Source organism: Tenrec ecaudatus, chromosome 13, assembly GCF_050624435.1.
Source record: "Tenrec ecaudatus isolate mTenEca1 chromosome 13, mTenEca1.hap1, whole genome shotgun sequence".
NCBI classification, from domain to species: domain Eukaryota; kingdom Metazoa; phylum Chordata; class Mammalia; order Afrosoricida; family Tenrecidae; genus Tenrec; species Tenrec ecaudatus.
In genome coordinates this window covers 98,827,289-98,854,864 of record NC_134542.1, presented here as the reverse complement: position 1 = coordinate 98,854,864, position 27,576 = coordinate 98,827,289, and the positions used below count along the sequence as shown (strand labels likewise).

The following is a 27,576-nucleotide window of genomic DNA, read 5'->3' as shown; positions in this document are numbered from 1 at the left end:
TCCTCCCTGGGAGACAGATAACAGAAAAGTGGGTGAAGGGAGATATTGGACAGCGTAATAAATGTCAAAATAATAATTTATAAATTATCAAGGGTTCATGAGGGAGGGGGAAGTGGGGAGGGAGGGGGGAAATGAGAAGCTGATGCCAGGGGCTTAAGTGGAGACCACATGTTTTGAGAATGATGAGAGCAATGAATGTACAAATATGCTTTATGCAAATAATGTATCTATAGATTGTGATAAGAGTTGTATGAGCCCCCAATAAAATGATTAAAAAATAAAATACACACAATGCTATCCATAGTGTGTCATGACCCAGAGTGTAGAATGCTTTTGCATAATCAGTAAAATAGATGTATGCATTTTTCTGGTTCTCAGCTTTCAATTAAAATCCATCTGACATCAGCCATGATATTCTCCATTTTAGGCCTCTTTTAGATCTGGCTTGAATTGTTGGCAGTTCCCTGTGTATTGCTGCAAAACTCTTTACATTCTCTTCAGTGAAATTTCACTTATTTTTTATAATAATCATATTGTTTGATGATTTCAGAATTCTGTTGTGTCACTTTTCTCTGGTTGAGCACAAATGTGGATCTCTTCCAGTCAGTTGCCCTGGTACTGTCTCATGCGTTTTGTGGTGTAGACTAGTGGATGGTTTTGACCTTCATCAGTGTGCTGAAATGTTTCAATCAACATTTCATCAACTCATGGAGATGTTTCTTCTTATTTTGTTGCTCATACCTCAGTGCAACTTCAAATTACTTTCTTTAGTACCATTGGTCCTTAAACATGTGCCACCTCTTAAACAGTTGAATGTCCATCAATTTTTTTTGTATAGTACCTCTGTGTATTCCTGCTATTTTCTTTTCAGGTTCTCTGTTCATTTGATATTTTGCTCATAGAATCCTTCCACACTGCAATTCATGACGTGATTTTTTTCTTTAGTTCTTTCAGCTAGGGATATTATGCATGTGAACATTTTTCCCTTTGGGTTTTCTAGTTTTTGGCCTTTGCTTGTTTCATTATGCTTCACTTTGTCTAGTTCATATGCCTTTTGAAATCTGTTTATCTTTTTCTATTTTCTTCCATTTGCTACTTTTAACAGAAAGTTCCAGTGCCTCTCCTGACATCCACTTTGGTCTTTTCTTTCTTTCTCGTATTTCTAATTATCTTTTGCATCCTTTATATCTGATGTTCTTGATGTCATCTCACAACTTGTTTGGTCTTTCATCATTAGTATTTAATGAATCAAATCTACTCTTGAAATGACCTCTAAATTCGGGTAGGATGTAATCAGGTTGTATTTCTACTTTCATGGATTCATTCATTTTCTTCAACATCAATGTGAATTTGCATGTGAGCAATTGATGGTACTTCCACAGTCATCCTCTGGTCTTATTTTGCCTGATTATGTTGGGCTTTCTATCTTGCCCAAGGATGGGCTCAGTGAGTTACATATTAGATTTCTAAGTACACAGGTATGATGCAAACTCACCAGCTGCTCTGCAGGAGCAAACGTGAGTCTTCCTTGTCCCATAAAGATGTACAATCTTGGAAGCCCATCTAGCAGTTCTACTCTATCTTATAGGGTCCCCATGAGTCAAAAATGATGGTGCTTATTTTTTGTGTATTTGGATAATCCTTTACCACACATGTAGTCAGTTTGATTCCTATGCATACCATGTGGCGTGGTCCACGGTTACAGTGGCTGTTTAGGTTGTTAAGAAATGTATTTACAATACGGAAGCTGTTGACTTTGCAACATTCTATCATGCACTCTCCAGCTTTGTTTGTATCGCCAAGACCAAGACCATTGTTTTCCAACTGTTGATCCTTCCTCTTTGTTTCCAGCTTTCACATTCTAATCATCAACAATTGTTAATGCGTCTTGATTGCATGTCTGAACAATATCAGACCGAGGAGGTTTGTGACATTCATTAGTTTCTTCATCACTAGCTTTACGTAGTTGGTGTGCAACTTTTGAGTTATCATTCTATTTGGTATTCATTGGAAGTGTACAGATGCACTATCATATAAAGCATTGTGCAGCAAAGTAGATCGGAAATGTCTTTTTTGATGATGAGCATGGTTCCATTTCCCTTTAATTTATTATTTCTGGCATAGTAAACTGCATTATTGATTCAAAGTGGTCAGTTTCTCATCAATTTCAGCTGGACAGTTAAGATTATGATTTTCTTTGGGGATTTGGTAAACTGATACACAGTTTAGTGGGCGGATTCAAGTGACTGAATGTGGGATTTCTCTGAAAGCTAAAAGCAACGCGTGCCTCACTGCGTACTCTGGGGCTAGCCACTGTGCTAGTCACCGAGACCCTAGAGGTAAGGAAAACAGAAACTACTCCTTTATGAATCCGTATTAACCCCAAGCTATCTATAAATTCCATATAATAGATGATCTACAAGTCAAAGCAATCCGAGCTTTCTGTTCATCCCACAAATCTCAATTTCTGGACATGACTTTTAATGTTTCACTTGCCAGCCCCTCTTGCCAGTTGGTGTATTCCTGCAGTCTCTCAAGCCCTTCCTGGCTCACAGTGTGGTCTGTCCAGGCCTGTGGTCCAGATAGGTGGCTCTGACTATGATCCCTCATTTTCCTTCAATTATACCTCTCACATTCGGTTCTTATACAACTTTCCTCTGAAGGAAATAATTCTAGAGAAAGAACTTTTGACTATGGCTTCAACATTACCACAAAAAAAAAAAAAAGAAGAAGAAGAAAGTTTACCTTGTTCAGCTGGGTCTTTATACTTAGCAAACTTTTATTGTCTATTTAGAAAATTTTTATTTATTGTCACTTTCTCAGGATACCACTCTCCCAAAGCCTTAGCCCTATGTGTCTGCTCCAGCAAATGGCTTACTCTGACTTTATGCAGGATGTGCAGTCCTCAGGCTAGAACTTTTGTAGTTTTTCCACCTCCACGAGAACTCAAGGGAATCAAAATGAGCATACACGTATACTTTTATTAACATCCTCCTGTATGTGTCGTGTGCCTAAGTCTTTACGTCTATTTTTTACTTAATCCTTACAACCACCTTGTGGGGTTATTACCATTACCTTCAATCTATACCTGAAGGAACTCGAGCAAAGACCTACTAAGCATTGTACTAAAGGTCCCATATTTAGTAAGTGCATGCATTGGGATTTGAATTTACTCAAACAAACAAACAACAAATCTTTTCAGTGTGATTTTGGTGAAAGTTTACAAAGGAAACTATTTTTCTATTCAATAATTCAAACATTTTATTTCTTGAAATTGATTTACAATCCCCAAATGCAAGAACCTGCTTCTCACCTTCGTGCTGTTTTTTCTTTTGCTTCTGTTTTCTGTGTTTTATCCCTGGCAAAGGCTGCCCTTTAAATCTCAATAATTGATTTTCTAAGGAGTACAGACCTCCCTGGTGTTATTGCTTACTGAATTGACCTGTCTAATATTTGGCTGAACCTTGAGCCACGGGGGTGAGTTCAGTAACAAGCTTGAAGGTATCTAAGTATAATAGACTCAGGGTTTCCCCTACACTCTATCAGACCAGTAAGCCTAATATTTTAAATTATTATTTTGAATCTTGTTTACAATCTTTTCACCCACTCTACCAAGGACCTCCTACTGTAAGGCTTTTCAGAGCCATTGATGCTGGTCGCCAGTCATCACCCAGCTCTTCTGCTCTCAGGTCACGGAAGCTAGGTTCACATGGTGCACTAGTTCCTTGAACAAGTGTTTCCTTGCTTGCTGCCCGCTTTAGTTTACTTCACTCTTCTCTGTCCTAGACAGGGAGAGACCAACAGTAGTACTTTACATGGCTGCTCCAGAGCAAAGTTGGACGCAGTTAAGACCCTGGACACTACTCAGCAAAGAAGAATGTAGCACACTGTCATTGTGAACAATATTTTTCATGTGTTTGTTAACCATGTGACTATCATTTTTGGTGAAATGCCTGTTCATATCTCTTGCCTACTTTTGAATTGAATTGCTTATTTTCATTTCATAGATATAAATAATTTTATTGGAGATTCTTACAGCTCGTATAGTAATAGACACATCAATTATATCAAGCACATGTGGACATATATTGCCTTTACATTTTCAAAGCATTTTCTTTCTACTGGATTCAATGTGTCAAGAGCTCTTATCTGTACCAGTGGACCTGCTCCGGTCGAGATGGATTTGTAACTTAGGACTGGGCTCATGATAGTGGGGAATAGGAAGCATTAAAGAAGTAGTGGAATGTTTCATCACTGCTATATAGCACCCTGACTATCTCGTCCCTTCCTTGTGACCCTTCTGTGAGGGGATGTCCAATTGTCTACAGATGGGCTTTGGGTCTCCACTCCTCACCTCACCCCATCCCATGTTCACATCAATATGAATGCTTGTTTGGGGTCTTCTGATGCCTGATACCTACTCCTGTCGACATCTCATGATCAAACAGTCTGGTGTGCTTCCTCCATGTAGGTTTTATTGCTTCCCTGCTAGATGGCTGCTTGTTTAACTTCAAGCCTTTAAGATCACAGACGCTATATCTTGTAATAGCCAGACACCATCAGCTTTCTTCACCACATTAGCTTGTGCACCTATTTTGTCTTCGGGGATCATCACAGGAAGGTGACCTTCACAGAATACCAGTATATTAGAACAAAGTGTTCTTGCATTGAGGGGAGGACTTGAGTAGAGTCCCAATATCCATCTGCTACATTGATTCTTAACATATCAATACAGGTCCATAGACCTATATCCCTATCATTATATATTAATGTATATTATACATTATATATTAATATATGCTTATATATTAGCCATATATATATTCCTATATTTATACCTCTATAAATATCTTTTGCTTCCTAGTTCTTTCCTCTATTTCCTTTTATTTTCCTCCTGTCCCACTGGCATGTTCAACCTTCATTTGGCTCTCAATAATTCCTCTCAGCTACATGGCACTTGATCAAACACCACCAGACATAATACACCTTCCTTGCAATGAATTTTAGATCTCTTGTTGTTCCTTTGTCCCTGGGTTTGTTGACTTGTCCTTCCCTTTCCCCCTCCTCCCCCTCTCCTCTGTCCCCCTGGAACAATTGGTCCCATTGTTTTCTCCTCAGTATTGTTTATCTTGCCTATCACATGAGAAGGAGGAGAAGAAAAGAAGAAAAATAGTTATGTGTGTGTGTGGTGGGGGGGGGGGACTTACTTAGCATATAGGGGGACTATAAATAGTTCCAGGTCTGTCACCTGACCCTTATGTATGTTTTCCAATAGAGTCTGCTGAGGTGCCAAGCCCTGCCCGCCTAGCCTGAACTCTCTTTCGGGGATTCCTCAGGGACTTTGTTGCTCTGTTCCCCTTGTTGCTCTGATGTATTCCTTTAGGTTTCGCCCTGGCATGGGAAGAGTTGGGGATGGTGGAGAGTGGAGTCAGACCGGGCACAATTCCCACACTGTCTCCAGTCCTGTCTCTCCTACAGCGCTGTCGGTCAGTGAGGAAACATCGTGTCTCGTTGCTGGTCCTCACTGGGCCTTTGCTGCTCCAAGGAGTGTCATCCTCAGGGCTTGGTGGGCCAGGATGCTGTCCACTCTCTCTCTTAGTTTGCTCCCATGTGGTCTGGGCAGACAGCTACTCTCCAGACTGTATCTTGAGTGATGTCCTCTGTAGTGCAATCCTCTGGGGAAGACCTCTGTTAGTTCACTCCTTCATACCAGTATGTTGCCCTCAAGGCCTGGCTTCTTTCCCCCTTATTTTTAATGGTATGTCATATGCATCCCTGGGTTGGGTCTGACCCCTGCCATAGTGCCTGAGTTTTAGCCCAGAAATGTATGCATTTAGTGGCCTTTCCCCTATCCCCCTTGTGATTTTTAAGCTTACCTCAATGGACTCATGTTGTATTTGTCCTTATGTGCTTGGCTTGCTTTGCTTAGCATCATTTCCTCCAACTCTTTCCATATGACCATGTGCTTCTATGTTCATCATTGCTGTTTAAGGATGCATATTACTCCACTGTATGTATGTACCACAGTTTTTTAATCCATTCGCCTGTTGAGGGAAATTTAGGTTGTTTCCAACTGTTTGTGATTGTGAACTGTGTCACAATGAACATTGGAGTGCAGATGTCTGGTTGTCTGTTTATTACCTCTTCTGGGTATATGTCCAGTAGGGTGATTGATGGGTCATATGGTAGCTCAATTTCCTTTTGTTTAAGGTATCTATCTCCAAATCAATTTCCATAACAGTGGCACATACCTACAGGTCCACCAACAGTGGATGAGAGCTCCTATCTCAACACACCCCCTCCAACATTTGTTGCTTTCTGATTTTTTGAATTGGGCTGTCTTTGAGAGTGTTAGGTGGGATCTCCTAGTTCTAATTTGATTTTCCTTATGGTTAATGATTGGGAACATTTTCTCATATGTTTATTGGCCATTCAGATTTCCGCCCTTGTGAAACTTCTGTTCAGATCTTTTGTCCACCTCCTCAATGGACTTTCCCCCCCCCCCTTCCTTATTGTAGGCTAACAGAGTATTGCAGATTTTAGTAATAAGGCCTTTGTCTGATGTGTCATTGCTAAAGATGTTTTCCCAGTCTGTGGACTCTCTTATTACTCTCTTGGTAAAGTCTTTTAATGCACATAGGTGTTTTATCTTCAGTATATCCCACTTGTCAATTTGTGCTTCCTCTGTATTTTTGTCTTCCCTATTTCCAAAAAGCTTTGTATTCCCTGCACCAACATTCTTAGGTTTGTCCCAATTGCCTCATCAATGGCCCTAACAATTTGGGGTTTTACTTTGAGGTCTGTGATCCACCTTGAGTTTATTCTTGTGCGTAGAGTAAGGTAAGGGTCTTGATTCACTTTTCTGCAAGTAGATATCCAATTTTTGCACCTGTTGAAGAGAATATCCTCTTTCCATTTGACATTTTCTGGGACCTTATCTATATGCTGACGATTTCATTCCTGAGTTTTCAGTTCTTTTCCACTGGTGTGAATATCTGTCATTATACCATGCTGTAGAGACCACTGTGACTGTATAATAGGTGCTAAAGTCAGGTAAGGAAAGCCCTCCAACTTTGACCTTTTTTAGGAGTTCTCTGCTAATTCTAGGCATTTTCTCTCTCCATATGAAATTGGTAGTCAATTTTCCCAATTCTTTGAAAAAAGATGTTGGTATATGTATCAGGATTGTGTTAAACTTATATAGTGCCTTGGGCAGAACTGACATCTTTACTGTATTAAGTCTTCTGATCCATGAGCATGGAATATTCTTCCATTTGTGGAAGTCACTCTTCATTCCTTGTAATAGCATTCAATTTTTTCTTGTACAATTTTTTTGGGGGTGGTGATTAGGTATGTCCCTAGATGTTTCATTTTGTGCTTAGCTATTATGAAGGGTACTGCCTTTTTGATTTCCTCGTCCGTGGTCTCGTCCAATGGATATAGCAGTCTAATAGACTTCTGCTTGTTGATCTTGTATCCTTCCACTCTGTCATATTCCTTTATTGCTTCCAGCACTCTTCTTGTGGATCTTTTGGAGTTTTCCATATATAAAAGCAAATCATCTGCGAATAATGATTGTTTCACCTCTTCTTTCCCTAGATGACGACCTTGAATGTCTTTCCTTTTGTTGTTAGCTAGGACTTCCAGTAGGATGTTAAATAAAAGTGCAGACAAGAGGCATCTTTGTCTTTTCCCCTTGTTCAGTGGGCTTGTTTTCATCTTTTCTCCATTGACCACCATGTTTGCTGTTGGTCTTATTAAAAATAGCTTACAGTATATTGAGGAATTTTCCTTCCATTCATATCTTATTGGGTGTCTTAAACAGGAATGGGTGTTGAATGTTGTCAATTGCTTTTTCTGCATCTATCGATATTATCATGTGGTTCTTATCCTTTTTCCTGTCCTGTCAATGTCATGAATAAAGCTGATAGACTTTTGCATGTTGAAACATCCCTGCATTGCTGGAATAAATTCTTCTTGGTCATAGTGAATTTTTCATTTTATCTACTTTTGTATTTTATTAGCCAATATTTTGTTAAGAATTTTTGCATCATTATTCATTACAGATATCAGTTTGTAGCTCTCAAGTCTAGTGGGATCCTTGCCCACTTTAGGTATCTGTGTTACACTAGCTCCATAGAAAGAGTTTGAGAGGTTGCCGTCTTTTTCTATGCTCTGGAAGAGTTTGTGTAGGATTCCTGTCAGTTCTTCCCTGAATGCTTAGCAGAATGTGTAGCCATCTGGGCTGGGGTTTGTTTTGTTGGTAGTCCCTTAATAACCTTGTCTGTTTCTTCTATTGCTATGGGTGTGTTGTCGTTCTTGATGTCCATCTGAGCTAATCTATGAAGGGATTGTATGTCCAACTATTTGTACATGTCTTTCAAGTTGTTGAATTTATTGACACACTGGCCTTCATAGTATTGTGTAATTAGTCTTTTAACTTCATTTGAATCTATTGTCATGTCCTCTGTTTCATCCCTCATCCTTGCTATTGAAATGTGTTCCTTCCTTTCTTTGCTTAGGTTTGCCATCAGTCTATTGAGTCTGTTAATCCTTTCAAAGAACCAGCTTTTAGCCGCATTGATTTTTTGAATTGTTTTCTTGTTTTCTCTCTCTTGTATCTCAGTCCTGATTTTTATTATTTTTCTTTTGCTATTAGCAGGATCTTCCTGTTGACTCACTCTAATTGCTAGAGATTTTTTGTCTGCATAACAATCATAAGTTTCTGTTCCTTTTGCACGTGTGCCTTTATTGCTATCAAACTTCCTCTGCTAACTGGTTTTGCTGTGTCCCAATGGATTTGGTGCTTTTGTTCTCACGCTCATTTGCTCATTCAGTTTGCAGTCTGTGTATCATTTTGGTAGAGCTCGGAACCATTATCTCTGGAGTCATAGAGCCCTGGCCTCTCTCTTTGGCACGTTGGTAGGAATTTTCTGCAGGGGGTTGCCTGTAGTCAACTTCCCTGGAGGGGTCAGGCTATGGCTTTATACCTCTGTGTTTCTCTGTCACCCTAACTTATTCTCTTGTTTGGAGGGGTGGTTGGATGGCCCTCTCGGGGGACCCTGGCCAAAATAGTTGCAGGCTGTGAGGGTGGTGCTGTTTAGGCCTATAGGGCCAGAACTCACCTAAGATTGATGGGGAGGGTCGGAGGAAGGCCTTGGAGGGTGAACTGAGGCTGGCAGCAGTCTGCAGACATGGTGCCAGCTCAGGGAGTGTTGGAATTATAATAGTGGTGCATGTAAGCCTGGTGGGGGCACTGTGAGGCCTGGGGCCACATGCTGGAGGAGAACTGGTTCTGGCCACTGATTACAGTCTTTCAAAGGCTCATTGTTACTCCCAAAACTGGTAGAACCTGATTTTGGCCTCAGCTGTGGCTTTCAGCTCCTGTTGACTTGTCACATTTTGTTATGTTAAAGCTCTGTAGGCTATGCTCCCAGGATCTGCTGTCTACCTGTGTTGTTATGTTAAATATATGTTAATGAACCATGTTTCTGGTGGCTCACACTCAAAGTTTCACAAAGGAACATAGCCTTGGGTTTAAAACATTTTTTAAGTTGTTTTTTTTTCTTCCTTTTTTTATATAATGACCTTGTAGAGTGCCCTGATATGGAGGCAGGGTCATGCTGTCCCCAAGGGAAGGAGGATCAGATTAGTTGAGTAGAGTTTAGGGCCCACTGGGTCTGAATTGCCCTGGCTGCCCTCCTGTGTTATTCTTGACTGCTTCCTACACAGACTATGCTCTGTGGATCTACACTCTACTGTAGGTAAATATCCTAGGGGATTTCCCATGCTGACAGGTAGGGAGCTGAGCAGAGTGGGGAAATGGGGATGGCCCATTGAATTTCCTCTGTTCCCAGCTGGGGAGAGGAGAAGCCTGAGAATGAAGTAGCAGGGAGGGTTGCAGAGAGTAGACCTTTGGTGTGAGCCCTTTAGGCTAGTTTTCGAAGTGTACTATGCTCAGTGAGTCAGATCTCCCATGCGATTTTCATGCACACAGTGATTCAAAGGCTCACTGAAACACTAAGTTCACCGTGTCTGCCCCCAGTTCACTTGATCTTTCTATTCTTGATTTTTAATTTTAGAGCATCATAATATGAAAAGATGGCTTACAGTATTTTGATATTTTAAAATTTATTGATGCTTGCACTGTGTCCTAACATAGGATCTATTCTGGAGTATGCTCTAGAAGAATATATACTCTGCTGTTTGGGGGTGAAATAATATTCTAGATATGTTTAAGCTATCAAGTGGATTAATTTTGTTGTTTAGTTTTTCTGTCTCATTGTTGGCTTTCTTTATAGTTGGTTTGTATTTCCTCAAGATCAGCATATTTAGTCTTATACTACTACTATACTAAGGTCTATTAGTATCTTCAACTCTGTAAGTCTTTGATAAATGTAGGTTGAGGATCTTTCATTGGAATTAAATGGACTGCAAGTATATTATAAGGTGCTGTCCAATTAGTTCTGATTCATAATAACCTTATGTACAACATAGCAAAACCTTGCTTGATTTTGCACATTTCTCACAATTGTTATATTTGAGCCCTTTGTTGCAGCCATTGAGTAAATTCATTTTGCTGTGGATCTCCTTTTTCATTGACCTTCCACTTAATCAAGCATGATGTCCTTCTCCAGGGACTGGTCTCACCTGATGAGATGGTCAAAGTAGGTGAGATGAAGTCTTGGTATCCTTTCCTCTAAGGAACATTCTGGCTCTACTTCTTCCAAGTCAGAGCTGTTTAGTCTGTTGCAATTCTTGGTACTTTCGATATTCTTCACCAACACTACAACTAAAGTGCATCAGTTATCTTCAGCATTCCTTATTCAGTGTCAGACTTCCCCACCTATGAGGTGATTTCAAATACCGTGGCTTGGTATTTATATGACACCATTTACATTACCACCAGCATTTCTTAGGGGTCTAGTCTCTTATCAGCCCCACAAGTATTTGTTTGTTTGTTTGTTTGTCTGTTCAATCAATGTTAGGGTGTGGTGGCATTTCATTGTCATCTTGCTGTGCATTTTTTAAATACTTAATAACTGAGAGCTTTTCTCCATATATTTGTTTTCTTCCTGAATGCCTTGCTTTAGTGAAGGGTCTGTTCTTGTACTCTCTCCATTTTTAAAAAAGACTATCTCTTCCCAATATAATGTGTTTCTGACCTTTGTCAAAGAGCAGCTAGGCAGATGGATTTATTTCTAGAATCTCAATTTTGTTTCATTGGTCCATGAATCTACCAGTCCCAGGTTATTGATAACTGTGCGGTGTACTAAGCTTTAGATCAAGAATCAATCCTGGCCTCCTACTTTGTTTTTGTTTTTGGTAGTACTTTTCTTATCATGAGTCTTTTTCCTTCTCAAGTGAAAATTGATTATTTCTTTTTTTTAAAAAATAATTTTACTGGAGGCTCGTACAACACTTGTCACAATCCATGATGGTTTATTTTTCTATCTCTTTAAAGAGTGATATTGGAATCTGGATAGGGATTAAATTATATATGTAGGTTGCTTTGGGTAGTATTGACATTTCTACAATATTAAATCTCTCCATCGTTGAGCATAGTATATTCTTCCATTTATATAGGTTTCTTTTGTGGGTTTTTTTTATAGTATGTTTCATTTGTATTTGTTCAAGTCTTTCATGGTTGTGTCTATTAGTAGGAAGGTAATCTTTGGGTGGCTATTGTAAATGCATGGTTTTCCTGATTTTCTTTTCAGACAGCTGTTTGTGAGTATAAAGGAATCTGACTGATTTTTGTATATTGCTCTTGTACCCTCTCACTTTGTTTAATCTTTTAATTACTTCCAACCATTTTCTTGCCACATTGTGTTAGTCCAGGTTGACTAGAGAAACAAATTCATGAACACTCATGTGTACAGAAAATAGCTTTATCTATATATAAAAACAGTCAAATATTGAGAAAACATCCCAGTCCAGATCAGGTCCATAAGTCTGATATCTCATATGTACAATAGCAATCTATAAAGTCCTCTTCAGACTCACAAAACACATGCAATGACACTGAATGCAGGAATGTCACAGGCCAGTGGGTGGGAAGTATTGTGAATACAGTGGCATTGTAAGCATCTCAGCACTGGGAGGGGTCTTCATGAGGCTTCTCCAACTCTCGGGGCTGCATCAGAGTAGGTCCGTGTGGCTTGTCAGCTAGCATGTCTCTCAGGGCCTGAGCAGAGAGCGAGTGTGTCTCCTGCTTCCAAAGAGGAAAAACAGGAGTTCCCAGAATCCTCAGGAGAAGGCCATGCACACACAGAGGCCTCATTGGCTATGACCCTGACAGACTAGAATCCACCCCTTCACTCTTAATCCTCTCAAGCCCCAAACCGACACCAAATTATGTAACTACCACAGACTACCCCTTGTCAATTTGACACTTTCACATAACCCTTTAGCCATATGTAATTTTCAAACAAACAATAATAAAATCATAGCTGTACCTAACAGGATAAAACTAAAATAGATACAATTAAATATGTGTCACCCACATTTAAACATAACATTCTCTAATTCAACAAAACAAAAATATCCTATGCCTAACAATTGCATTTAAATAACACCTACATCTTAATCCTATGAATATATTCCCTCACCTATGAAAGTTTGTAAGTCAGCCACTTCATGCCCGTGTTCTCCCCATTTTGGGTATCCAATTTCTATATTGCCCACGTACGTCAACCCAGTGCTCTGAGAAGACAATCACATTCTATGATGTGCAGAATCTTCATCCCAGTTGGATCCTTGTGAAATCTGCTTCCATAAGCAAAGTCAAATCAGGACAGGCAGTCCATAAAGTCATCAGCAATATACATCATGAGTCCCTCACAAATTCTCAACTACCCTAGATCCCTTGGGCTAGGCCATGAACTTCAGACCAGTCAACCCACTCTTGTCTTCTCCTCTAGTCCCTGTGAACCAGAATAATGGATATCAGTGGCTAGACTCAATCCATCTCTTTATTGCTGCATTTCTCCCACTTCCATTCAGCAAGTGGTTCCACGTGCTCACCTAGCAAGCATTGCAGGCTGCAACAGCCTCCCTTTAAAGTTCAGTCCTAGAGAGGAATTCTCTTCATGGTTCTAGATTTTTTCCAACTCTGACAAAAACCACTACAGTTCAAACTTCAAAAAGCCAAAGAGTTCCTTTTTGTTCAGTCTGGCAACATCCCCCAGGCAAGTCTCTTGGAATGCAAATGTCCTGAGTACTCCAAACACTACATGGGGTTTATCTTTTTAGAGCCCTTTTCGCAGGTGTGTATTAAACCCATTTAAGGATCCAATTTTAATGGCTGAAGATCAGTGGGCTTACAAGCTCTTTATTTTTACACTTCTCAATAAACTATTCTAACAATCATTATATCAATAATCAGAAGAAACCAGTATAAACAAAGTAGAATCAGATACTAAACTTAATTCTTAAAAATCAAGTTCAATCCTTTTGTAGTTTATCTAAATCCTTATCTAAACTATTCTGTTGATACAAAATATGGGATTAGGCTTCTGAGAGAATTGCCTCAAGCCAGGTGTTCTCTCAGCCATTTTGACCTCAGTCAGACATTTTCTCCTAGAATGGTCTGAGAAATTCAAGGGGGCAATTTCTACCCATCAGCTCAAAATATACATTAACCACATTCAGTTTTACCAATTCATACAGGAATAACCAAATACTACAACCAAACAAAATAATCAAGACTTTAACTTGCCATATTCCTTCCAGAAAACAACCCAATAAACTGCATGGCCATATCTGATATCTGGGTAGACAAAGGACAAAGAGAGGTCAAACATCTACTCTCTAACTTTATGGTTTATTTCTCCAGTACCTGACTCCTAAGGTACCATAATGTGTTAGTCTGGGTTGACTAGAGAAACAAATCCAGAGAGACTAACATGTGTCTATAAGAAAGAGCTTTATGTACAAGAGCAATTGAATACTGAGAATATTGAGAAAATATCTCTGTCCAGTTCAAATCAAGTCCATAAGTCTGATATTAGCCCATATGTCTGATATCAATCTATAAAGTCCTCTTCTGACTCACAAAACACATGCAATGACGCCGAAAACAGGAATATCACAGGCCAATGGGTGCGAAGTCTTGTGGATCCAGTGGCATTATAAGCATCTCAGTGCTGGTAGGGGTCATGACATTGCTTCTCCAGCTCCCAGGGCTGCATCAGGTCGGTAGGTCATCAGGGATGAGTGGAGAGAGAGTGTCTTCTGCCTCCAAGGAGGAAAATACTGGAGTTCCCAGAATCCTCAGGAGAAGGCCATGCCCACACAGAGACCTCATTTACTATCACCCGATTGTCAGGCTAGACTCCACCTCTTCACTCTTAATCCTCAAATTGACAACCGATTATGTAACTACCACACACGTCTTTGGAATTTTCTGCGTGTAAGATCATATCATCTGAAAATAGAGTGAGTTTTACTTCTTCTTTAGCTATCTGGAGGCCTCTGATTTCTCTCTGCTGCTAAGTCTACTAGAACAATAGTGAATAACAGTGGCGATAAAGGGCATGCCTGTGTGGTTCCTGTTCTCAAAAGGATTATGCTCAGTGACAGCGATTGTAGCTATGGGTTTTGTGTGTATGGTCCGTTTTGTGAGGAACTTGCCTTCTATTTCTATTTTGTTTAGTGTCTATCAGAAATGAGTTTTGGATTTGGACAGTTACAAGGCTGTAGATCTTTATGGAAGCAGACTGCCACATCTTTCTCCAATGGAGCAACCGGAGTAACTGATAGGTTTTAACTGCTGACCTTTCAGTTAGCGGTCAAGAGCATTAACTACTGCACCACCAGGTCAAATGTGATGCATATGAAACAAATGACAATGAGAACAAGCAATTGAAGATGAGAATCATATAAGTTGTTGATTATGAGTTATTGAAATAAAATCAACTTTTAAATAACATCCAGGTTGCGATTATATACAAGGAAGAGCGCTATAAACGGCTGCATCCAAGTTGAATTTATTCATTATAATGATACACTCACATATATAAGTAGCTTACAGATCTAAGAAGGAAACTGTTCAAAAGCATGCATTTGTCATTTCATATTTGTTTGTTGAATTTCTTAATCTACAAAACACAAACTTGCCTGGGATCATTGAGATGAACTAAGTCACTTGCTCAGTTTTCTAGATGGCATACTCAGCTTCCGAATTTCTAAACATTCTTGAAGTCACAAAACTACATTTCTATGTTTTTCACTAATGATTTATTGATTTCCTTCTATTTTTAGGCTTTCTAATAAATTATTTTAAAACGTTTTTATCTTACCCTATCATTGAAAAGCATATTTAATGTAATTGAACAGTATATATATATAAGGGTTAGAATGCGTGGACATCATTTAAAACATTCACCTTTTAACATTTTAAAATATTTTTCAGTTAATAAAATCATTTTAAACATAGCCTTTTTAATACAGATTGTTAAAAATATACACTGCCAAATGAAAACTTATACAAACCTGGATTTTACTGAAAAAGTGTGGCAGGTTTTTGACCATAAATATATTTTGTTGCTAACACAGTAAGCTCTCATTTCCTTGGACATGCATTATAGATGTGGCACTCTTTATTCTTATGTCATTTGCATTTACAGAAATCTGGATGCAAACCAGAATGTGTGGATTTGTATGGAGCACATATTGAATGGGCCAAAGAAAAATCAAGCAGAAAGAATGTCTTTCAGGTAGGAATTTTACAAATATTCAAATTATTTTCTCTCCCTCTAAGTCTGAACTCTCTTGGGTAATCAAAAAAAGGAACTTCCTTGATTTGACGTTTTCATGTGTATGAACCAGTTGACTAAAGGTCATTATAAAAGACTGACTTTTCTTCTTGTTGACTTTTTGGTTTGTTTTGCTGATTTCCATGATGTCCAGTTGCTTAAACACAAAATGCATACTCTGTGTCAATTGATTTTAAAATAAAAGTCATAGAATCTTGCAATGTATTATTGATAACTGGAGTATATACCTGAAATGTCTTCATCTAAGTTTATTTAATATATAATTTTCAAGTATACACAAATCAAGAGTCACTAATGATGGTAAATTATTTACATTTATTGATACTCCTGCCTTCCAGTAACAAATGCTATTTACTTGTAACGGGGATGGAGAATGCTGAATATCTGTAAGAATAGAATCTTTTCCATAATGAAAATTTCATTGCTTGAAATACTGCTTATGATTATTATATGTCATCATATTTTATGTCAAGAGCCAAATAAGAATCATTGAAAGAAAGGAGATAGAAAAAATATATTTTATATTCCATGTTGCCAAAATATCTGACACTTCATAATTTTTCATATTTTAAAGTGATAATTACTTTTGTTTTCAAAGTAACTAAGAATTCTGTTTTAGAATTTATAGCAGCTAGTAGTCAAAGGTATAACTTATTCTAATCATTACACACATACATACACACACACTTTCTTAAAATTTCAGCTCTACTAAGAGCATCTAGGTCTTAGAAAAAAATGAATTTAGTTGATCTTAAATATTAGCTGAAATTGATATCTTGGATTCATAGTAGAATAAAAATCTGCAACGTGTTCTCATAGAGTCAGCTTTGACTGCTAGCACAGGGTGAACCGCCTTCATGGGCTTTCCAAGGAGACATTCTGTGAGAAAGCACAGTGTCACTGCTGTCCTGCAGACCATCTTTGGGTTCGCATGTGTTTAACCACTGTCACATTAGAGCTTCTTTTTAGAAGCACCCACCCAAAAAACTCACTGACTTGGAGACTCTAAATGACCCTCTATGACAGAGTTACACTATTATCCAGGGGTTCTAGTCAGTAAATCTTTACGGGAGCAGACAGCTTCCCCCATAGAGCAGCGGGTGTTTTCAAACTGCCCAGCAGTTTAAACCTTTATCTAATCTGCTACATCACCAGGGCGACAACTAGGTGACAGTTCCTCTCTCTATTATTTCTGAGGAAAAGGCAAACAACTGGTTTTCAGTGTGCTCTGTGTTCTGTAGATGCTAATACAAGTATCCAACTAATTCGAATCTGCTAGAATTAAAGCAAAAATTCATTCTTAACCTTTGGAATAATTCTTTTTCTTGATTATATTTTGATGATATCTTTTTATATCATAGAGTTTTAGTTTTATATTTTAATTAAAAAACAACTAAGAATGAAAGATACAAGAGAACAGTATTGAGAGAGCAACGGAGAGAGAAAAGAGGGAAAGAAGGAAGGAAGGTGAGGAAGGGAGGGAACGAAGGAAAGAGGACCCAACATAGTAACTTAAAGTTCTAAAAGAAAAGTGACTGAAATGTGACTTTATGAGTAAATAAAAAGTTGCTAATTTTTAGGGTAGAAGACTGTAGATTAATAATTATATGTTATCTTGTATTCATTTTGCTTCAATTTGCTATAATATACTAACATAAATGACTTCATACTTGGTAGAGTGGCAGTCAAAAAGAAGACCCTCACCAAGGTGGCTTGCCCCAGTGGCAGCCACCATGGGCTCCCACATGAGGTCAGTGGTGAGGCTGGTGCAGGCCCGGGCAGTGTTTGGTTCTACTGGACCCAGGGTCATTATGAGTCGGAACTGACTCCATGGCAGCAACAATAGCAACATAGACCTAGCCCTAATGACAGTTTAGCTGCTCAAGTTGACTAGAACCGAAATAGATGATGTGACTAAGTGGTTTAGCCTTATCATGCATTTTGAATTTAACAACTTAATCACCATAGTAGTTTTCGTTTTTGTTTTTTTTTTTAAAGAGAAATTTGTTAAATTCTGACATAAACATAGTTCTTGGCCAATGGGAACTCATGGACATGGGCATGAGTTTCTTCTATGAGAAACTATGGGGTGTTAAATTAAGCTGCAAACAAGGGAGTTAGGCAAGTATCTATGACATATAGGGCTAAAAATAGTAAAGAAACTATATAGGAAGGGTTTTACATGACAGTGAACGTAATAAGGTGCTGAGGTGGTACGTGTTGTCTTGGTGGTATAGAGGTTAGGCCCTCAGCAGTTCAGACTCACCACGGGGAGAACAATGCGGCAGTCTGCTTGGAACTGAACCAAGAGGGACACTGTGAACTGGGATTCACTTGAGAGGGACGGATTTGTTTGGCTTAGGCAGAGTACACAGTTTGATTCTGCTGCTAACCTGAAGGCTGGGCATTCAAAACCGTCCAGGGGTACCACCAAGAAAAGTATGGTGACCTTCATTATGGGTCCAGTCAATAAACCCCTGAAGGACAATTTTACTCTGTAACACATGAGTTTTTTACACATGTTATGCACATGCATCATAATACACATTATAGCACATGTTACCATGAGTCAGAATTCATTTGAGGAGAACTAAAAACAACAAATGAGCACTCTATATGTAGCTGTCGGTTTAAACCACCTGTATCCCTATCCTCCCGCACCCCCAACCTTTCTAAGGATGGTGAACGACATCCTGTTGTAATTTTCCAACTTGTGGTGACATTTTAGAGGTGAAACGTCACCGCCTAGTTTTGTTCTTCATACCACTGAACTGTTTGTTTGGCGTCAGTCTTCTTTCATGGTCTGTCATTGTTTTGTGTACTTTAGATAAATGAGTTGTTTATAAGGGTGTTGTAAATAACAGAGCTATATAATGGTTCAAGTTTCATTTCCTACTTCATTCTTTTGGGGGTAAATCCCGTTGTTTTCCTGTTAAGCTAAAATAGTTCCATCACCTAGACAGACAAGATTAGGTAACATTTTTCTCATAAGTAATGCACAGATACAGTCGGTGCCACTTGCCTTTTTTTAAAGACAGAAATGATATAAATAGCTTTTATAGAAAAAGCGTCAGGAAGGATTTGCCAGAGAGCTAAATCTAGATGACTTGCATCAATATTTGATTAGATACATTAGCTGTTCCAACTCTCAAATGATCAGAATAAACATGATTATATCTCAAAAACCTGGTATTAAGGCATTGTTGGGTGTTTGAGTGTGTGCGCACGCAAGGGTTTCATGGCCTACAGAATAATGAAGTGCGTCTTCATAACTGAAAAAGACCATCACAGCTTCAGCTGATGTGCTTCATCAGAAATAGCTTTAGAATTCCAAGTTTGAATTAGGCGTGGTGTTCAATCTTAGCCTATGAATTATAGATTACAGATAGCAAATGACTATTGAGATTTTTGGTTTGAGAAAAATCAAAGAGCAAAATTAGAAATAATTTAAAATTTGAAATCACTTTTTAAAAAATTAATGGATTAGCAATTACATGCCACAAAATGGCAATGTCTATAGAGAATTTGAACTTCAAATGAATAAGAAAACAAACAAAACATTGTTTGTCTGAGATATGCCAGAAAGACTTAGAGTATACATTTATGACACATAAACACAAAAATGGATTTAATCCCTGCATCCATTTCTCTCTGTATTACGTGCCAAATTTCCTTCATAGTCAAACTCCCATTAAACTCTCGATGAGGATTTCATCTTATTTAAATTGGTATACGGTAAAAAAGGAGACAGCAAATTTTGGTATGGGATTTCCATTAGCAAATTACAGTGATGTTCCCTGACTGAGTTCAAGAGTATCTTCTGATTTCATACCAGAATATATTTTTTAGCTCAATGGGTGATATTTAATACTAAATAACATGTTTATTTATTTATTTATTTTTAATAACATGTTTATTAAAAATTGTTAATGTCTACCGGAAAGGAAGCACAGATAATCCTGATGCGTGTTAAACATAGATAATATGCATAAATCATGTGTTTGCTATTTACTTACATCTCACAGCTGGACCTTAGACGGTAGACTGAGACTGCGTGCATTATTAATTCACCCATACAAACCTAGGGGGACACTTTGCACTGACAAAAGGTAACACAAATGCAAGTTACGTGACAAGCAAATACTCATTGCTTCTAACTTTGCTTTAATTCTGCATCTAGTGAATTATCAAGGACCATAACAAGCTTGGTGTAGCTTGAGAAAACATTTAGCAACCTCGTGATTTGTAATGAACTGTGATATCAGTTTTCTTAGTTAACTTAGGAGCACCACTACGTCTTCATCAGAGAAAGAGTGAATAAAAAGATTTATGCTTAAATCACATGTTTTAAACATTCCTGTTAAGTGCTAGTTTGCTCTTTGGTGTTTAGCCTGAAATTTAAAGCACTAAGGATTAAAAGGATTACAACATAATCTCAAATAATCCTAAATGTCATTTGCAGAGATGGTTGTAATAACTAAATAAAACCATGCTGAAGGATGGCAGTGTTGCCAAGCAACCTCTGCGACCGAAGCCCGCTCTTTTCCCTGACACACACAGTAGGCACTCAGAAACAAAAACAAGTTCGCAACAGGAAGTTCAAGTGAAAAAAATATATAGTTGCAAGGCAATTTAAAATAGTCAGTTATGCTGTCAACTTATCGTGGCTTCTTCTTTCAAAGTTAAGACACTTTCTCCCTTTTAAGTGGATACTAAGCTTCACATTCTCACAAGTCTGGGGAAAGGAGGTTCATGGCATCAAATAGACAGATGCCTCCTCTCTAAAATACTCCCTCCCTAACTCCAGGAAACTGCCCTGTTATTAAATATATGAGAGTCCTAAAGTCATCCATTCTGGGCCATTTACTTTAGTACTTAAATATTCTTCACTTCTGTTATGGAAAGTAGTCTTGCCTCCTCAGAAAAATCTAAGTCCAGAAACTACCTCCATATGGCATCATGCTTGTTCCACCAGAGGACTGGGCATTTATTAGCTGATTAAATGGATACTGTTAAGGTTGCGTTTCTTCAATTTACACAACTAAAAAGACGTTTGCAAAATTATGGTCACTATATCAGCCCAGAGGATGATTGCCAGGGTATCAACTAATCTCTTGTAATTAAGAATGGAAGAATAAGAAGTCATTCTCTATTTCTTTATTCTTTTCTGTTACACAGTATAAAAACAAAAATGATTTTCACTTGATAATTCAGTCATTTCTACTTGAAAGGGTGCCTTTTCTCAGAACTAGAAATTGACTCAGGCTCGATTTTTCTGTTTACTTTAATGTGAAAATCATTTTAAAAGTGTTTACCCAATTTAAATGGAATTATTCAACCTGTTTCATTGAGAATATATCAATTTCTATTTTGCCTGAGACAAAAAAGAAAATTAAATGAACTGAAGAAGGTAAAATTCTGTCTACCTTTCCCAACCACTAATATAGTACCTTGATAAAAATCATAGCCAAATACCTGTCTAGGAGATTCATTCTTAAGAGATAAAAAAATATATCTGGGAATAAATGTAAAAGTGAAGTAAATTTATGAATTGATTTTTCCATTACTTGTATTGTTCTTCTGAGTTTTAAATAGAGTCTGCTTACTATAATACCTATTAAGCATATTCATGCAATATTTTCCATGGGTATGCATTACTTTAAACATAATTTAATTGTTCTTCCTGATCTGAATATGTCTCAGCTTAAAATGTCTTAAGTACTACTTAAGGTTATTAGTGCAAAAATAATTTCATAATACCTTGGAAAAGGCCATTTAAGTTGAAAGGATAACTATTGGTGTTTTACTTGTTTCCATTTCCCTGTAGTTGAAAGTGGGGGGTTAGAATAAATGTGAGCTTTTACCAATTTTCTCTTTCATTTTCAATGCTTGTAGTTAGAATAAAGCTGGTTTCACTTTAGAGAATTACTTGAAGTATCTTAAAAGGCAAGCCATTAAAAATAAACCAGAGTAAGAGGAGCATTAATGTCCAATACAGTTGTTTTTGCTTTATAGTTTCTCCCAATCAGTTTATCTATCAGATAGTCATTCATCATTCAGTGTGTGGGGACGCCGACACAGCAGTCTGGGGATGTGTGTTAAAATTTTTGGCTATTGCTAGACCTAACTGTAGGATGAATGCAGGACAGGATTCCTCTCAGCTAAGTTTTTCATACCAAGCGAATAAGAGAAAAGTGCTTCCCTCCTCTTCATCCCACATGTGCTACAATCAAAGAAATGCTGCATTTGAAGGAAACTGTACAGAGGAGACATCAATGTAAACACAATAGGGCACCATGATTCACCTACTAACCCCAGCATTTCACAATGATTTGAGGCAAATTCCAATGTGAATTTCAGAAACTCTGGGTGAAAGAGGTAGATACTATAAAACACAATTTAAAAAATCTTCTCTCTTTCTTTTCTCTCTAATACCTTGTGAATGTAATCAGCAGACTAAGATTTACTCTATCTGGCAACGTTGTTTGTATTCTTGTGTAACTAAGAGCATATGTTATCAAACCATAGTTAGTATGAATGGTTTATCCCTGAAAACAGTTCAAATAAGCAGTATAATATTGTATCAATAATGCTGATAATATAATTTTTAACTGATGTCACATCTAGATGAACTCTTTAAGAGAGTGTTTTTCCCCTCTGCATGCCTCTACCAAGGAATTTATGAAGGGAACTTGGAGACAAGTGGAGAAATTATGCCCCAGATGAAAGAGATGTGTGTGCATGACACTTCCTATTCCAAGATAATGCTCCTTTTCCTGTTGAAGCTAGGAAGGGATGCGATTATCTTTATGATTTGACTTCCCTTTTGTCAATGGCATTTCTTGATGAAGGAGTGATGCACTTTTATAATTGGAACTTCGATTTAGGAAGATGCATGTCAGAGGTGTACGGGATTAACGGCATTGAAAAGAACCTGGAGGCAGAAAAAAAATGATACAAAGAATCCAGGCTCAACCCAAAGCCCATGGTACCTTGACTAGAGAAAGTAGCCATGGAAACGAGGAAATGGATGGAAAGGACACGCCTCCAAGGAAGAACATTACCTGGTCACTCAGACACCCTCTAAACCATGCTGACCAAGCCTGTTGGGAGCCACTCTCTGTCTGAGCGATGAGTAAAGTTCTTTTTCAAGGAGTTTAATATAGAAGTACAGTGTTAATAAGGTACATTAAATTAAGTATCTTATTAAGAAAAGCAATGCCAATTTTATGTTGTCTGGTGACTCTATTGAACTTGGCAGTCTAAGCCTTATAATACTCATTTGCCCAGCTATGTTATTCTGCTAACTAACAAAGAGACTAACCTTGCCTTCTGCCATTCATTTCTCTTTGAACACTGCCACCAAAGCGGAATGTAACTAGATGGCAGTGAGCATTGGCAATAATCACATTCGTAAAATGCACCCTCATAGTAGCAAAAGGGACCAATATTCTAAATTTCTAATAGAAAAAAAAGTTTCTTTTTTTAAGTCTACTCTCTTCTTTATGTTACCAACTTTCGGGCAAAAGATACACAAGCTCAAAAGAACTGGCCAGTCCTCTTCCCATTGCCTCGTGGAATAGGTGGCTGCATTTGTTTAACAATGTAAATTTTTGAGTTATATATCTGAATAAATCTTGGGTTTACTGTGACACAGACTTAAAAGGAACGTGCTGTTATCTGTTTGCTTACATCACAGTGTGCATATCCTCCTAAAAGGAACGTGCCCCATTTCTTGCATCTTGGTAAGGTGCGCATGATGGCCAGGGTGGGCATTATCAATGTGCTAATGGTGTAGATGCTTCATGTCCAAATGACCAGAGTGAGTCTAACTGAGCCATATGGGGTTCACCCCTGCAACTTCAAGTGATGTGCCACAACAGGAGCACAATAAGTCAATGACCCTGGGGGATCTCATGGTAGCTAACTGTATTCTTTGGTCCTCAGTGAAGAGATGAGTCTTTCGCCTTCTGTGAGGATTCACATCCTCAGAAACCAAAAGGGAGATTTCGCCCCTGACCTATAGGGCTGCTGGGAGTCAGCATCCACTCAATGACAGTGAATGAGTATGAAGTATAATCTAGAAGTGTGATGTTCAAAACATCAAGTTTTGGGGTTTTCAACCTGTTTAGGGAACAGAAATTTCCCTGCATGGCCCAAGCAATTTGCTCTTGGTTTCTTTCTTTCTTTTTTTTCAAACAAACAGCCTTACATTATTTATTGTTAAACTTGAGGAATAAACCAGTTTTTTGCCATTAGAAGTTCAATTTATCAGATGGGAACAAAAGTCTCAATGCAACACATGATTTGAGCCTGGGAAAATGCGGCCATGCGTGCCATCCCTCAGGGGGCTCCTTACAGACCCAGCTTGGTTCTTCTCCAATGTCTCCTCTCCTGATTTTATTACCGGTTTTCATTTGAATCCACTGGGGAATGGGCCGATCCTGCTTCTGTTTCTTGGCCAGGAGTCTCTTGATCCTGAAAGTCTATGAGACGACATGGTGAAGATGGAGCAACACCACACTCAGGATGGCAGAGAAACTTGCTCTTGGTTTTTAATCACAACATTGGTGGTTTGAATCCACCCAGTGCAGCTATCGGGGTATTTTTAGACAAGAAAACCCTCCCCCAAACTCCAAACTCACTGCCATTCCGTCTCATAGAGACCCTATAGGACAGAGTAGAACTGCCTCTGTGGGTCCCGGAGACTGTACCAGAGCACAACACCCTGTCTTTCTCCCTTGGACCTTGCAGTTAGCCCCACACCAGCAGGGCTCCTACGGCCAGACAACTAGGCTCTGAAGGATGCACATGGTGTTGCCATGCATGGAAAATAACACCATTGCAAAGTGGGGTTTTGTTTCTCAGTCTTTTTTTTAAGATACTGAAAAATACTATTTTGATAATAGCAAGACAGCATATAGAGAGCAAGGGACCCATTTTTCTTTTAAAAATATATTTTTAATTTATTATATTTTTCTTATTTTATATTTAAAAAGAAAAGCCATACTTATTTTGTGATAACTATGTTCTTTTCTTTTTGAAATAACAGACTTCTTACAAAAAAAGGGAAAATTGAACCCCTAATACTGGTATGTATTGGGGGGAGTGCAGTAGATTGTATCATGGTTCATAGCTTGTCCATCCATAAGGATGACAGAGGGTGAAATAAAATTGACTCCTTTGGGAGAGTGCAGTATCATGGGCAGATAAATAACAAATGTCATTCAATTTGTAGAGGCATAAGGTAATGGGGCTGGATTTGAAGGCAGGAGACAAATATATTTATTCAATGTTTTTATACCACAAGCCGCTGAGCAGGAGAAAAATCTGGGGCAGTGGTAAGCAAAACTCTCAAAGCCATATTTAAAGTAGGATAAAAACAGAACAGAACAAAACAAAAAAAAACCCAACAAAGCAAACATCCATGAACAAAAACTTCAAATGAAGACAAGGGGAAAATATTTATCTTAAAATTTAATATATATGGATTTTAAGTATAATTCAAATTAGTATATATGTAAGGATATATGTGTATGTGTGTTAAAATTAGTATACATACACTGGTCTACATGTATACAATATCGGTATGGACACACACACTAATTTTAAGTATAAAGAAACAATGGTTTACGGGCTTATGACATCAGCTGTTAACCTTAATATCAGTAGTTGAACCTGACATCCACTCTGAAGGAGAATGAGAGGGATTTCTACTGGACAAAGATTTACAGCTCCAGGAGTACACTCATCTCTCCTGTAGGGCTGGCGTGAGTCAGAGTGAACTTGATAGCAGTGAAGGAGTCTGATGATCGAGTTAACACCAAACTTTTGGTATTTGAGATTGATGATAGGTCTGAGTCATTCATTTGTGGAAAGAAAAACTGAGGACACACTTTAGATGTGTGATACGGGTGACATAAATTTAGACGACATCGTTCGCCTTGAATATTTATAAATGCAGATGTTGGTTTTTTCCCAGAAGAAAAGAAAATACTTATTTAAAGTATTTCTGAACCACAGCATCAAAAACACATCAGACATCAATTTAAAGCTCCATATGTATAAGACAAAATAGATTCGGAGCTCCAAATACTAGAAAGCACATTGACGCCTCAAAATACAACTAGTGACATGAATTACAGAAGAAAAAGCGACTAGCTTTATCACAAGTATGTCCTTTGACTCAAGTAAGGTGTGTCCTGTTAGCAGAACTCTTAGATGGGCTTCATAGCTTGCTGCATTATTCATAAAAGCGTTGCTGCCATCTGGTGGCTCATTGGGGTTTCAACACAGACTTTTTCCATTTGGCTGGGTGCTCTTGCAAGCTACGCAGAGGTGAATTTTAGGTGGTGAAATAGAAATGTGAATACTTACTGGGTCTAGATGCCATTCATCTGGTGACAGTCCTTGCTTCTTATTCTGTAGTAGAATAAAGATTCATGGAAGGCACTGATACACTTGGATTTTTTTGTTGTTTTTAATGTGTACATATATTTTAAAGGGCTTATGCAAGAAAATTGCTTCTTGGCTGTTGTTAAATGATGGATTCTATTCGGCACACTTTTATGTTGGGAAATAACTAAATATATAGTAAATTTTAGAGAATTGTATTATATCTAAAGGTAAGCTGTTGTATGTCAACATAAGTAAATGTGATATGCTAGAACTCCTAAGTTTGATCTGAATATGATTTTTTAAAAGTTCTCATTCATTGCGTTTAGGCTAGAACATAATGAAATCTAAAATCTCAAAGAGGAAGAATATACAAGGTTTCATAAAATTCTTGATTTCCTTCCATTCAAAGTTTCTATTAAATAAATCTGCTTAATGACTTATGAAGTACTCTTTCTTTAGGGATCTATTTATTAAATTATAAATATTATCTATTTCATAGTCAAATTTTAACAAAAACAAATATTTAGGATATGTATTAGCACATTTTGCTAATTTTTAAGCATCGATGCGCGTTAATTCATTCTTAGTCAGAATTAATTCATCTTTCTTTGCAATGTTAAATGTTTTAAATTTCTAACAATAATAGAATACTTCATGATATGCAGTGAAAATCATGACCGTTAGCATGGAGATGTAGAGAGATTACAAGTCTTTGGCCATTATAAAATAAGGACTGTCTTCAAGTTGCCCTAGGATCAAGGTTGAAGTTTAACATTGAACTTTCAGGTATTTAATAACAAATATTTGGCTTGTTAAGAAGCTTTGGTGACACAATGGTTAAGTGCTGTGTCTCTGAAAGAACAGTTGGCAGTTCGAATCCACTTAGCCCTACTTGACACGCACCCTCATGAGGAGAGAACTGAAGGTATGGGTGCTATAGCAAAGTGTGCCTAGCTATTAAATATGGCAAGGCTATGTCTGCCATGCTTTGGACCAGTTCCTGAAGAAGAACGTCACTCTTAGTGGAGGGGCAGCAAAGCAGAGGAAGGCCTTCCATGAGCTGGGTTGGCACCGTGGCTGCCACTCTGGACTCCAGCACAGGGACAATTGTGAGGAAGGCACAGGGCCAGTGTCCCATTCTGTTGAGCATCGGGTCGCTCTGGGTCAGAACCAATCCATGGAATTGAAACTTCATGGCTGGGGCTTTGGGGAGTATACTATTATTTCCCCAAATCAGTGTAAGGTCGGGTAGTTCAATCCAACTCCTGCTACATTCATCCAGTAGACAACTGGACCCTACATGAGTGGATTCTTGTCAAGATGGGCTCTCTTTATCAATAATAGGGCTCTGGTCATTTTCAGAGAACCATCTTGTCCATCCTCTATATGTCTTAAAAAG

General features: G+C 38.2%; 1 protein-coding gene across 1 annotated transcript in view; it reads left to right on the top strand.

Annotated features, from left to right (window-relative positions):
* The window catches only part of ARHGAP15 (Rho GTPase activating protein 15), a 751,376-nt gene that overhangs the window by 117,286 nt on the left and 606,514 nt on the right, over positions 1–27,576 (top strand). Inside the window, exon 5 of the mRNA XM_075529808.1 lies at positions 15,630–15,719. Coding sequence (XP_075385923.1) covers positions 15,630–15,719 — 90 coding nt within the window. The remainder of the gene's footprint in view (positions 1–15,629; positions 15,720–27,576) is intronic.